At 49.3% G+C, this 12,522-nt stretch overlaps 1 protein-coding gene across 1 annotated transcript in view; it reads left to right on the top strand.

The window, feature by feature from the left end:
* Window positions 1–12,522, top strand: part of FSTL1 (follistatin like 1) — a gene marked incomplete at its 5' end in the record, with an annotated part of 19,510 nt that overhangs the window by 6,084 nt on the left and 904 nt on the right. The window contains 5 exons of the mRNA XM_019526673.1: window positions 3,736–3,866; window positions 7,613–7,731; window positions 9,006–9,118; window positions 10,146–10,256; window positions 11,631–11,728. Of these exons, the coding sequence (XP_019382218.1) occupies window positions 3,736–3,866; window positions 7,613–7,731; window positions 9,006–9,118; window positions 10,146–10,256; window positions 11,631–11,728 (572 nt within the window). The remainder of the gene's footprint in view (window positions 1–3,735; window positions 3,867–7,612; window positions 7,732–9,005; window positions 9,119–10,145; window positions 10,257–11,630; window positions 11,729–12,522) is intronic.

Below are 12,522 nucleotides of genomic sequence, written 5' to 3'. Positions count from 1 at the left end.
TGTCAATTTCCTCCTCCGCTTCTCTGATTCCCCTCAGCCATGTGATCCATGCAGCCTTACCAACCAGTCTGGGATCTCTGCCTGTGCCTCTGTGACTGTCTTATGGTTGTTGTATACCATGTTCCTCCAGCTGTTCCCTATTCCTTGCCTGGCCCATCTGTCTTCCAGGTAGGCAGTCTGGGAGGGGATTTTCTAGATGCTGTGTTATCTGATAGGTGTCCTGTGCCCAAGCCCCTGCTACACTAGCTCTGTTCCTATAATGGGGACGCTTACATGTCCATAATGGGTAATAGCAGTGGTCCCAAACCCATCCAGCCTAGCAGGCTGGATGAGGGGGGTGGGGTCAGTCCTCAAGATGGATTAGGTCATTTTGTGGTGTTAGTCTGTGGCCAGATTATGCCCATGGAGTGACGCTGTGCACCAAAAAGGTCATAGACCAATCCTATGCACTAACCTGCTCCAGTGCACAGGGCCACGTCATCTGGCCCACAGGTCTCCCTGGAAGGCATATCAAAGGTAGCTCTATGCCTGGGGCAACTGTGATGCATGGGGCAGCACAGGCTGCTGCTGTGCTAATGGCAATGGCACAGTCACCTGCCACTGTGACGGTTGCTGTTGTTGACCCTGAGATGGATCCTGAGAACCAAGAACAGTTTGAAGAGCCAGTCCCACCAAACTGAATACAACATAAAGATATTTCAATTTTTAATAGCAAATTCACGAACAAAAGGCAGAAAAGATGTAACTAATTAAGCAGTGTAAATAAGGCACAGCAAGCAAATGATTCAAATTTATAAAATGCGTATAATCAATGTTTGAAAGCAAAGTCACCTTAAAATTTCTAAGTCCTAAAGTCTTAAAAAGCCTTTAACAGGTGGCCACCCTGTTAGGGAAAGGACCTTCTTTTAAAACAAAGTCTTTATATAGTGCTACCCAGGTACACTTGCAATTGGGCAATTCAGAAAGAATCATAGAAAATGAAGGCTAGAAGGGACCTCAGGAGGTCATCTAGTCCATCCCCCTGCTCAAATCAGGACGAGCTCCAACTAGATCATCTCAACCAAGGCTTTGTCTAGCCATGTCTTAAAAGCTCCAAGGATGGAGAGTCCACAATTTCTCTGGGTAACCTGTTGCAATGCTTTACTACCCTCCTAATGAGAGTTTTTCCTAATATTGAACCTAAGCTTCCTTTCCTGCAACTTGTTCTGTCATCTGCCACCACTGATCTGGTGGCCACCTATAAGTTTATCAGGGGTGCTCATCAGGATGTGGGGGAACGTCTGTTCACCAGAGCCCCCCAAGGGATGACAAGATCGAATGGTCACAAACTCCACTGTGACCGATTCAGGCTGGACATAAGAAAGAACTTCTTAACTGTCCAAGCCCCCAAGGTTTGGAACAGACTGCCACCTGAGGCAGTTCAAGCACCCACTTTGAACACCTTCAAAACACATTTGGATACTTATCTTGCTGGGATCCTATGATCCCTGCTGACTTCCTGCCCCTGGGGCAGGGGGCTGGACTCGATGATCCTCCTGGGTCCCTTCCAGCCCAAATTTCTATGAAATCTATGAGAACAGTCTAGCTCCATCCTCTTTGGAACCCCCCTTCAGGTAGTTGAAGGCTGCTATCAAATCCTCCCTCTTCTGCAGATTAAATAAAGCCAGTTCCCTCAGTCTGTAAGGAAAGTCTACATCCTTTCTGTAGTGGGGGACCCAAAACTGGACACAATACTCCAGATGTGGCCTCACCAGTGCCATATAGAGGGAAATAATCACTTCCCTTAGTCTGCTGTCAATGTTCCTACTAATGCCAGCCCAGCATTAGCTTTCTTAGCAACAAAGGCACACTGTTGGCTTAATGTCTACTGTAACAACCAGGTCCTTTTCTACAGAGCTGTTGCTTGGCAAGTCAGTCCCCAGCCTGTCCCAGTGCATGGGATTATTCTGTCCTAGATGCAGGACTTTGCACTTGTCCTTATTGAACCTCATGAGATTTCTTTCAGTCCAATCATTCAATATATTGAGGTCTCTCTGAATCCTAGCCCTACTCTCCAGCGTATCTACTACTTCCTGCCAACTTGGTGTTATCTGCAAACTTGCCAAGAGTGCACTCCATCCCATCTTTCAGGTTGTTGATGAAGATATTATACAAAACTGGCCCCAGGACTGAGCCCTGGGGCACTCCACTTGATACCGGCTGCCGACTAGCCATTGAACCATTGATTACTACCTGTTGAGCCTAATAATCCAGCCAGTTTGCTGTCCACTTTATAATCCATTCATCCAACCCATACCTCCTTAGCTTGCTTGCAAGAATGTTGTTGGAGACTGTATCAAAAGTCCTGCTAAAGTCAAGATATATCAAGTCCACTGCTCTCCCTGCATCCATAGAGCCAGTCATCTCATAGAAGGCAATCAGGTTGGTCAGGCATGACTTGCCCTTGGTGAATCCATGCTGACTGTTGCTAATCACCTTCTTCTCTAGGTGCTTAGAAATCGATTCCTTGAGCACCTGCTCCATGATTTTTCCAGGGATTGAGATGAAGCTGATCAGTTCCCTGGATCCTCCTTCTTCCCTTCCTTAAAGATGGGCATTATATTTGCCCTTTTCCAATTGTCTGGGACCTCTCCTGACTACCACAAGTTTTCAAAGATAATGGCCAGCAGCTCTGCAGTCACATTGGGCAACTCCCTCAGCACCTTCAGATGCACTGTGTCCAGCCCCATGGATCCCACTCCCCACAGCCCCTTGCAATCTAGAACCCACCATTTCCCACATTTTTCCAGGACAAATGCTGCCCCAGAGTCATGCAACCCAGGACTGGGACCTGATGTTCCCATTTCTGGACTGTACCACCCAGTTATGGATGGATGGTTACCCTACCCTCTTCCCAAGGGGGGCCAAGGCCCTTGGGCCCCCACATACTCAGCGCCTATGCTGTCGCCTTCCAACAGTCAAAAAGTAGTTTCGACCTGGCCTCGCAGAATCCTCCCATGCTGTCTGTCCGTCTGGCTTGGACCCCTGGCTGCTGCAAATTGTCAGCTCCACTGACCTCAATGAAGACCTGGCAATTTAGAGAAGCTTAAAATGTGGCCTTGAGTTTTTGTTTCAGTGAATACAGTGGCCATTGAAAGAAAGTTGTGGGCTTGTCTGTGGCAGGTAGTTGGGACAAGTCAGTTCCTGGTCATCATAAACTGTCCCTCTGTTTGACAGTGGAGAGGCCAGGCATGCGGCTGACCCTGGAGACTGAAATCCTCTCTCCTTCAGAGAGATGGGACTCTCAAGTTACGGGGCCAAAGGACACAGGCAAAGGGTGCATGAGAGAAGCTATTGCTGTATTGTGCAGACGCCTTGGATCCAGTTAGCTTGGATGTTCTTCTAGCCAATGGGAATTAAGTGTATTTGGCCAGAGAAAGTGTTTGCTCCAGATCAAACTTTACACCCTTCCTTGGGCATCATGAACAAGTGTGGCAGGAACCTGCCAAAGCAGTCGGAAGGATGGAGACATTGTTGTTCCCCTGCGTCTCCACAGAGTGTCACTCTTGGCCTATCCGTGGCTCACCCTGCAGCATGGCTGATTCAGGACGAAAATAACTCCTCCTTCGCAGTACAAGCCCTTCTGTGGCACAGGCAAGAAAGGTCTGGAAAGTCACAAAAGGGTCTTGCTCTTTAAATGTTTCTCTCTTTTTTTTTCTCTCTCTCTCTCTCTACTTCTCTTCCACCCTTTGGCAGTTGTCTGCTACCAATCCGACCGGGATGAGCTTCGACGTCGCGTTATCCAGTGGCTGGAGGCAGAGATCATCCCTGATGGCTGGTTCTCTAAGGGCAGCAACTACAGTGAAGTCCTGGACAAATACTTCAAGGTGAGAAGGCCTTCCCCAGAGGCAGGAGCCTGTGCCTGGGCTGGAGATAGCACTGCGGTCACATTCCACCTGCTTAGTGACTTCAAAGAGTGAGGCACCAGGGAGTCTCAGGTGGTCCTAGAAATATATCATATTTTCTCATGTACCACCTGCCCTCAAATAAGATGCGTGCTTTTTTTTGGAAAGTGGAATGAAGGGAAAAAAAAGGTCTTTTCTTGAAAATGTCAATATACATTTTCATAGGGGAAACACAAGCAGCTGCAGTAGAGGGAGAGTGGCTGTAGGAGGTCACAGGCGCTGCTGGCTGCCCACCTGGCTTGAGAAGAGGGACTGAACAGCTCGACTCCCACATGTTCCCCAGCTGTCCTTGTTTAAGGCATGCACCCAATACATAATATTTGAAGGGAGGGGGTGTGTATGCGGTAAATATGGTAGCGTGAGAGGTGAACAAGGTCTCACCCCAGGCTGTTGGGAGCAGCCAAGAAGCAGCACAAAGCCCAATGTGGCTCCGCTCTGTGAAGTGCTGGTGGCAGGCTGGCAGACATGCCTTATGGATAAAAAGGAGGAGAGGGCAGACCTGGGCAGGGGATGGGTGGGGAAGAGGAAGGAAGAGATGGATCTCTAGGAACTGGGAGCTACTGGGGGAAAGGATAAAAAGGGAGAGGGTGAAAGTTTTGAAAATTCAGAGGCAAGAAACCCAGCAGGGCAGGGCAAGGGGAAGCATGAAGTAGCTAAACCTGGGGGTGGGGGTGGAGACTCTTTTATGAAAAGCAGGAAAGAGAATACAATGGGGGTACTGCTGGCCCTTGGTTGCAGTGTATCCCGGCACCATTGAGCTTAGGTGGGAGGCATGTGGGAGCTTCTGCAGGTCCCCAGCTTTAGGGATGAAGCCCCTGCTGTGGTGTGAGCCTCAGATCCAAGGCCCCCCAGATCAGCAGCCTTATCTATTCAGCCTGGAATGCACAAACCTTTCTTCCCCTCTTCCCACCCCTTGGTAACCAGCTGGTTGTGAGCCCCACCAGCGCTCCTGCCAGGCTCAGCATGCCTCTGCCTTCCCATCATGCCTGATAAAGACTTCAAAGTGCCCAGCCTCAGGGCCGGAGGGGCAGGTGGGGGGTGGGTTTAAATAAGAAGCTGTTGACAGCAAGAGATTAACAATGCCTGACAGGAGTTAGCACTGAAAGCAAATTTGCCATGGCAATGGCCAACCCCCTAGAGAGACCTGAGGAACCAGCACCCCCACTCCCTCTCCCTGAGAGGATCTGAGCCTTTGTAGCCATTAACACTGGTGCCTTTTTCGTGGGGGCCCTCCTATGACCCACTGCCTCGGGCACACCCCCGGGCTCCTGCTGTCACCCCGAATGACGTGGCAACCTGCAGAGCTGTGCATCACAATCCCTTCCCCCACAAGCCTGCTAGCCCCAGCCCCCTCCTCAAAACTCCTCCCTGTGCCACACACTTTGCTGTGTTACCCAAAGCTGGCCACGTGCTCACTGAGCTGACATTGGCACAATAAGGAGCTGCCTCCCACTGCAGGCCTAATGAAAATCTTGGCCTGAAGCACAGTGGCAGGCAAGTTCCCCTGTGCAGGAGGGAACATCTTGCTTCTTCCTCTTTCCCTCTCCACTGATTACAGACACAGGCAGGGGAAATATCCCTGTGACAAAGCCTCTCTTTCCTCAGCAGAGAAGCTGAGCTCTTGCCCCTGATTATTTGTGGTATGTAAAAGCAAACATTCCTGAGGAGCTTAAAAGATTTTGGGGTGAATTTTAATTTCTATGAGGACAGGGCTGGCTTGAGCTGGATACATTGAATGATGAGGCAGAGAAAGTGCAGCTGTTTCCATACAGTTCAACAAATGAAGCTCAGCCCAGACCTCTAGGGCATTTATACATGTACTTTTTCGTCCCACGATGCACCAGAGATCCATCACGTGAGCTGACACACTTTGCTGTACCTTGTGCAGTTGTAAAAGTGGTGAAATGCATGTGAGCGCACAGAAAATGGCAGTGGTGCACTTTAGAAGTAAAGCACCTCCAAGATGTTTTAGTTCAAAAGCGCACCACCACCATGTTCTGCACTGACACACATTTCACTACCTATACCAGTGGTCTCCAAACTTTTTTGATTGCGCACCCCTATCAGTAAAAAATTTTTGAGCACTCACCCCCAATATATGTATATTTATATAAATAGAAGTTCTAATATTTACTTCCCACACCCCAATGGATTGTCTTGCGCACCCCACTTTGGAGACCACTGACCTATACAACTGCATGCAACACAGCACTGGGCGTTGTTCAAAGCACCCAGCACTGTGGCACTTATACACGTAATAAAGCCCTTAGAGTTACTGCTATTCCAGCCCTGAGCTCCCCCGACAGCTCTGCCAGTGCTCCTCACTCCTATCCTCCCACATCTTGAGGCCTTCCCTGATGGCAAAAGCATGCCATTTTGATTGAATTGAAGGGTAGGGACTAGGATGAGAGGAAACAGCCTTCCTCATTACTTTGGGGAGTGGCCAGCCACTGGGCTCAAAACTATTTTCCTACTCAGAGCCAGCCTTGTGCAGCTCAATGGTACACTTTGAGCATGGTCACAAACCAGCAACACCTACATCTTCAAGGGCCTTGTCTCAAAGGCAGTTGTGTCTCTTGTTCAAGTGTTAAGAGACAGTTCCTTTTTACCAGAGTCCTCCAGCACAGGATAAAGCTGTCATCAGCAGGAAAGGCAGTCTTCACTTAACCTGGTTCTGCAGAGAACACTAACCCCTTATTAGAAATGCCAGGGCAACATGTGAGGGTTATGTACTGTTTTTAGTGAGAATAAGGGCTTTCCCTGCCCTAGTACTTTCCAGAGCAATCTGCAGCCTCTGAGCACAAAAATGGGACAAGGAGAAGTGACTTGCCCTCCAGCTAAAATCCTCCAGCATCTATTGTAGGACTCTAGGAATGGGATACAGTTTTCTCATCAGTGTAGTACATCCACCTCTGAGGCAGGACACAGCTGCTACTGAGGAGTGTATCAGTTTGGGACAGGAAATGAAAGATGAAAGTGCAGAAGGAATTTAGGAAGGCAGGAGTGTAATTATTTCTTGTTGGAATTCAACCAGAATATTGGGGCTAAAACTTGTCCAGTTTAGAGCCAGGGATTCCTTAGTTACCAGAAGTGGCTAGGCCAAGAGGCATTCTGTTTTTTTCAGTCACTTGAAAGAAGACTGGCACTAATGTGTTGGGGAAGGTACTTGACAGAATCTCTAACATGAAGCAGAGGCTGACAAAGCACCCTAAGGCACAGCATGCATTTCCCTAGTCAAAAAAGTCCCCCGTTCAGTGTCAGCAGACAGCAACTCTTCCTGTGATGTTTTTCTAGATCACTGGTGTTAGACAAGATTTTGGTTTTATACCTGTCTGAAAGGCAGCATGAGCTGCAACAGAGCACCAGCTAAGACAGGTCAGAAAGTTCACAGAGTCCAATTGAAACCAAAGGGGGAAGTGATATTGTCTTGCTACAGCCATAAATCAAGCCCACTACCCCACCCCAGCTCTACAGCGGTTGGTGTACCACCCCTCTCCAAGCCCCAGGCACTGAATAAGCTCCATAAGCCTCTGCTGCCTTCCAGCAGAGTGGAGGCTTTGAAAATGCGAAGTGCCATGTGGTGCTAAGTACAAGCACATGGCTGTGGGAAAGGGCCAGGAATAGGAAATGCCTTAGCCTCTTTCATATGCTTCCTTGTGTCCCTGCAGAGTTTTGATGATGGTGACTCTCGCCTGGACTCCAGTGAGTTCCTGAAGTTTGTGGAGCAGAATGAAACAGCCATCAACATCACCACATACATGGACCAGGAGACCAACAAGCTACTCAGGTGGGCTGGGGCAATGAGGTAAAAACAGGTGTGATGGGGGAGCTGACTGCTTGTAGCCCATCAAACACCCCAGGGAAGCACTGCTCTACATGGCAAGAGAAGCCAAACAAATCCTTTCTGTTTCTCCAGTACCTTTTATCTGCAGCCCGAGGAAAGAGCCTGGCATCCAAGGGTGGTTGCGGGGGGTGGGCTGTGAATAAACCAGCCTGTGTGCTGTGCGCAGAACTCTTCCACGTCTGAGGCTTCTTGGGAGCTGCGATTTTCTGGTATCTCTGACTGGTTTTGGAACATGCAGTCCAAGCAGGTTGGGCTTTCTGTGTTTTGGTATGTGCTCAGTAAGAAGCATAATGACTGTCAGGGAAGGGCAGGTACTCACTGATGTCCCAGGGATTCAAGGGCTTTCTGCTTTCAGCAGGACACTGTGCACTGGGACACTGAGCACCTTGGTAACTCAGCACTGAATAATGTCCTCAGTATGCCTCACACCTAAAGGGAGTCCTGCAACTGACTGCAGGGGTAGCACTACTCTGGGGATGCACTTATGTGATGATGGGAATCTGTGTTTGCTGGTATGTTCCTCTAGGTACAGGAGTCTGCAGTGTGGGAGCATGCAAGTGTGCATGTGGCTCAGAGAGTAGGAGCATGGACAGACATACATTAACTATGCTTTAAAGTTGGGAGGCAGGGGGAAGTTGCACTTAACAGTCAAGAGCTCATGTGAGCTGATCCAGCGCTTTTCATCTGTCCACTCCTAACCTTCAGTTAGTGAAGCTAAACCACATGAATAACCCTATGAATGCAATGGGGACAATTAATCCCTGAATGAAATGAGAAAATGATGGCAGCTCAACTTCTCTTTCTATAGTTTAAGAGCAGGCAGGGGATCAGTTATTCCAGGTTTGGCTGTATGGTGGCAAATCCTCCCCCTTTAAAGTGGGGTAAAATTCTGTCTGTCCACAATCCAAGTGAGCCAGCCAGTAGCTTTGTCACAGTGGTAAGAGCCTACGCCAACAACATGGGGCCCTGAAACAGCCACAGGAGGTCTCAAACATGTCTCAGCCCTGCAGTGAACCTGATACTGAAGTAGCGTGGGTGAGGCTGAGCTGAAGATGTCTTTCTCCTTGCCATTTACCAGCAAGGGAGCAGCCTGAGCTCATTTCCCCTTGTCTGCACCTTCTGGAGTCCCAGCACTGAGTGTTCAGGAGGAGCAGGAACCCCCAGCAGGGGCGGGATGCTGAGCCCCAAGCAGATTGTGTCTGTTTGTTTCCATTCAGGGGACTCTGTGTGGATGCCCTCATTGAGCTGTCCGATGAAAATGCTGACTGGAAACTCAGCTTCAATGAGTTCCTCAAGTGCCTCAGCCCATCCTTCAACCCGCCGGAGAAAAGTACGGGCTTTCTCTTTGCACCAGGGGGCAGACAGGGAACAGGAAGGGAGGAGGGGAGAGATTGGCTTTGAGCTGGGCACAGGGGACTAGCACCTAAGAGCTTTGCTACTTCTACTCAGCCAATACACCTCACTCACGGCCCTGCAGCTCCCCCTACTAGTTCGCACATTGGCTTCTCACACAGCTCTGCCAATGCCCCTTTCTCCTCATGTACAGAATCCCCTGCTATTCCAGTCTTGGTGCCTTCTCCCTCTCTAGCAATGTACTCCTAACTGCCTGCAGCACCCCCTACTATTATGGAGAATGTGAGATAAGCTTCAAAGAGTCAGGGCAGGTGAGGAACATTTGTCTGGGAGATCAAGCCAAGTGTTCAGCAGTGAATGAGGAGGAATGTATTTTAAAGATCATTTTGGAGGATCAGATGAGACCAAAGTCCAACCCTGTTCTGCCTTTCAGTTACCAGACACCCTCCCTGACGGACATCCCATAGCCTTTTGGACCCAGCTTAGACTTGCAGTGTTCCTGGAAACTGCTCAGGGTTCTAATGATTAAACATTCTCTAGTGGCTGATTGAATTTTCTCAATCGGCAGTGCTCTCTCCATCACTCAGGTGGTACCCGATTCAAGTCCGAGGTTGGGACGGTTTTAGTGGCAGAGGTCCATGAGGCTGTACTTCTGGAGAGCCATCTGCTGGAACTCTGTGCTGTCCCTTCTAGTGAGACGTTAGTCACACTGATATTATCTGCTATCCTTTTCTGCGCAAGACAGGACTGAATTTCCCAGGCAGGAGAGTTGGTCCTCTAGTTCACTACCCAAATAACAACATTGGGAAAACCCTGAGGTGTTTTTGTGGGCAAAATAAATAATAATTTAAGAAGTGCTTGGATTGTTTCACTGTGGGGGATAATCATAGTTAATCATCAGAAAAGTTTTTGCTCATCTTTGTACAAAGATGCTTCCAGAATTTCAGTTCTGGTATCCGCCTCATCCATCACAGTCCATGCCCTTTCACCTGTGCCTCTTCCAGAATGCGCCCTTGAAGATGAAACCTATGAGGATGGAGCAGAGACCCAAGTGGAGTGTAACAGCTGTGTTTGTGCCTGTGGCAATTGGGTGTGCACTGCCATGACCTGTGATGGTAAGTATGACCTGCTCTAGGCTGGGGAGATGAGAAGGGCTGCTCTCGGATACAGGAAAGTTGTGACCTCTAGCTGTTTGGGTAGCAGTGGGCACCTGTATCTCTTATTTTTGTTCTCAGATCTTCCTAGGACACACTGTGAGAGCTACTTGCTCTCTCTGTCTCCAGCTCCTGCAAAGTTAGAGCTGTGATCCTGATAGGAATGATGAGATCCTTTATGCTAGAACCCTATCATAACATCCTTAGAATAAAAGCTCTAGACAAGGAAGATAACTTGTTGGTGTGAAGCATGGTTGGCCATCCCTCTCTTGTCCCTGGGGTGTTCCCCCTGAATCCAGAATCCAGCTTGGACAGCAGTGCCACAAATTAAGTCCTAACGAATTTCTTCATTGCAGGCTTCTTATCTGGAGGGCAGCCTTCTCTTAGAGGGAGAAGCCAATGGATCCCCTGTGTAAAACTATGAAAGATGCTTTCTCCTCTCTACAACCAGCTGGGTTTGCCCTCCCAGTTCTACTCTGCATTCTTCTTGCCCCCTTCTTTAGTAACTATGGTTTTTACCTGAACATAGCCCCTTTCCTTTTTCAGAGCTTGCCATCTCCTTCTGCAAACTGTCAGCTCTGATCCACAAGGAGATACCAGCCCCTTGACCAGATACAGAGACAGTAAAACAGAGAAAAGTATTCTTATTATTATCAAATGATTTGCAACATTTCTTTGAGAATACAGAATGGAGGCCTCTGAATTAAGCAGCTGTGAGTTTTTGTCCCTTAATTCAGAGGGGACACTGTTTCATCTAGGATGCCATAGACACTACTATCTTATCAGATTGCCTGCCTGGAACAGTAGGTACAGCTACGAGATCATGTGGCAACCAAGTGCTTTTAAGGTTCAGGGAAGCATGCAGTGGGGCAGCAATTATTTTTGCTTCTGCCCCCATCTTAGCTACGATTGGAGGCTCTTGTTGAAGGAGTAAGCAGATCTGAACAGCATTACATCAGCTAGATGCATCTCTTAAGCAGAATTCCTGCTTTCATTAAGCATCAATTATTGCCTTATCCCTGGCCTGAGAGATGCCAGAGGAAGCACATTTTCCACTTTAGTGGACTGCATGCTCTTATCTACAAAAACATTATTTACCCAGCCAAATAAGTTGGGGAAATAGGCAGATTCATCCCTTATACATTTTTTTTTAATTAATTTTGTATTGGAAGAATTGTGTGGATGTACACCTCAGAAAGTAGGACAGATGCCACCCTTTTGCCTTATAGCCCAAAGCACCTTTTATTTCTCCAAAAAAAGCCCCAGCAAGTGTAAAGTTACCTGTGGTCTCAGCCAGGTTGAGCCTATCCTGATTTTCTGCTCTTGTGTTTGTAGGAAAGAATGGGAAAGTGTCTCCTCAGGGGCAGCAGCGCCATGAAGACCTGACTGAGGAGGAGCTGGCCAGATACGTTCACGAGCTGCAGAAGCACCAGGTTAGGAGTGGATAACACTGATGGGGATGGTGCTAGGACGTAGATGCTCCTGGGAGTGCATCTGCAGTCCTGTGGGATAATCGGGAGCCTTCCACCTGCTGGTAGCAGCAGTCGCTGCTAGCACGGAGCTGATGCCAGAGCTGTGAAGCCCGGAGCAGCTGTTTGCAGCCTGCTCCCTGATTGCTTGCTGCAGCTGCCCAGAGCCTGGGCTGGCTACAAACAGCTGCACTGGGCTCCGGAAGCCTGCCATCACCTCTGTGCCGGGAGCAGGGGAGAGACCGGGCTTGCGCTGCCTCAGACCCCTTCCTCACCGTCCGCTCCAACACACAGGTGCACGCACTGGTGCAGAGCTGATGCCAGAGCCTGCAACAGCTGTTTGGAGCCTCCCAGCTGCAGCCATTCCCGGCTCTGGGGAGCTGCTGCCAGCTGGGAGCCTAAGCTGTTCCCAGCAGGCAGCTGGGACACTGCAAGCCCCACTGGGACCAGCCCGGGCTCCAGCAGCTGCCCAGAGCCAAGGTAGCTGTTGACAGCCACAGAGCCTGGGCTGGGGGGCAGGGGCTTTGGGTGGGAAGCAAGGGGCAGCAGGGCTGGGGGGGCACAGGGCATCCTGCCATGTAACCCCCTGCCCTCACTTTGTTTTTCTGGCATACCGGCACTCTGGCACCTCCCAAGGTAGGCATTGTAGTGTTTTTCGGCACGCCAGCCAAAAAGCGTTGCCTGCCCCTGCAGTAGATAGTCTTGTGCAAGTAGGGTATCAAACATACCCCCAAACAACCCTCCCCAAAATCCAGCCT

Source organism: Gavialis gangeticus, unplaced genomic scaffold, assembly GCF_001723915.1.
Source record: "Gavialis gangeticus isolate Ggan-Ray unplaced genomic scaffold, GavGan_comp1, whole genome shotgun sequence".
In the NCBI taxonomy this organism is placed as follows: Eukaryota; Metazoa; Chordata; order Crocodylia; family Gavialidae; genus Gavialis; species Gavialis gangeticus.
Note: the sequence above shows the minus strand (reverse complement) of the source record. Positions and strands in the feature narration are given on the sequence as shown.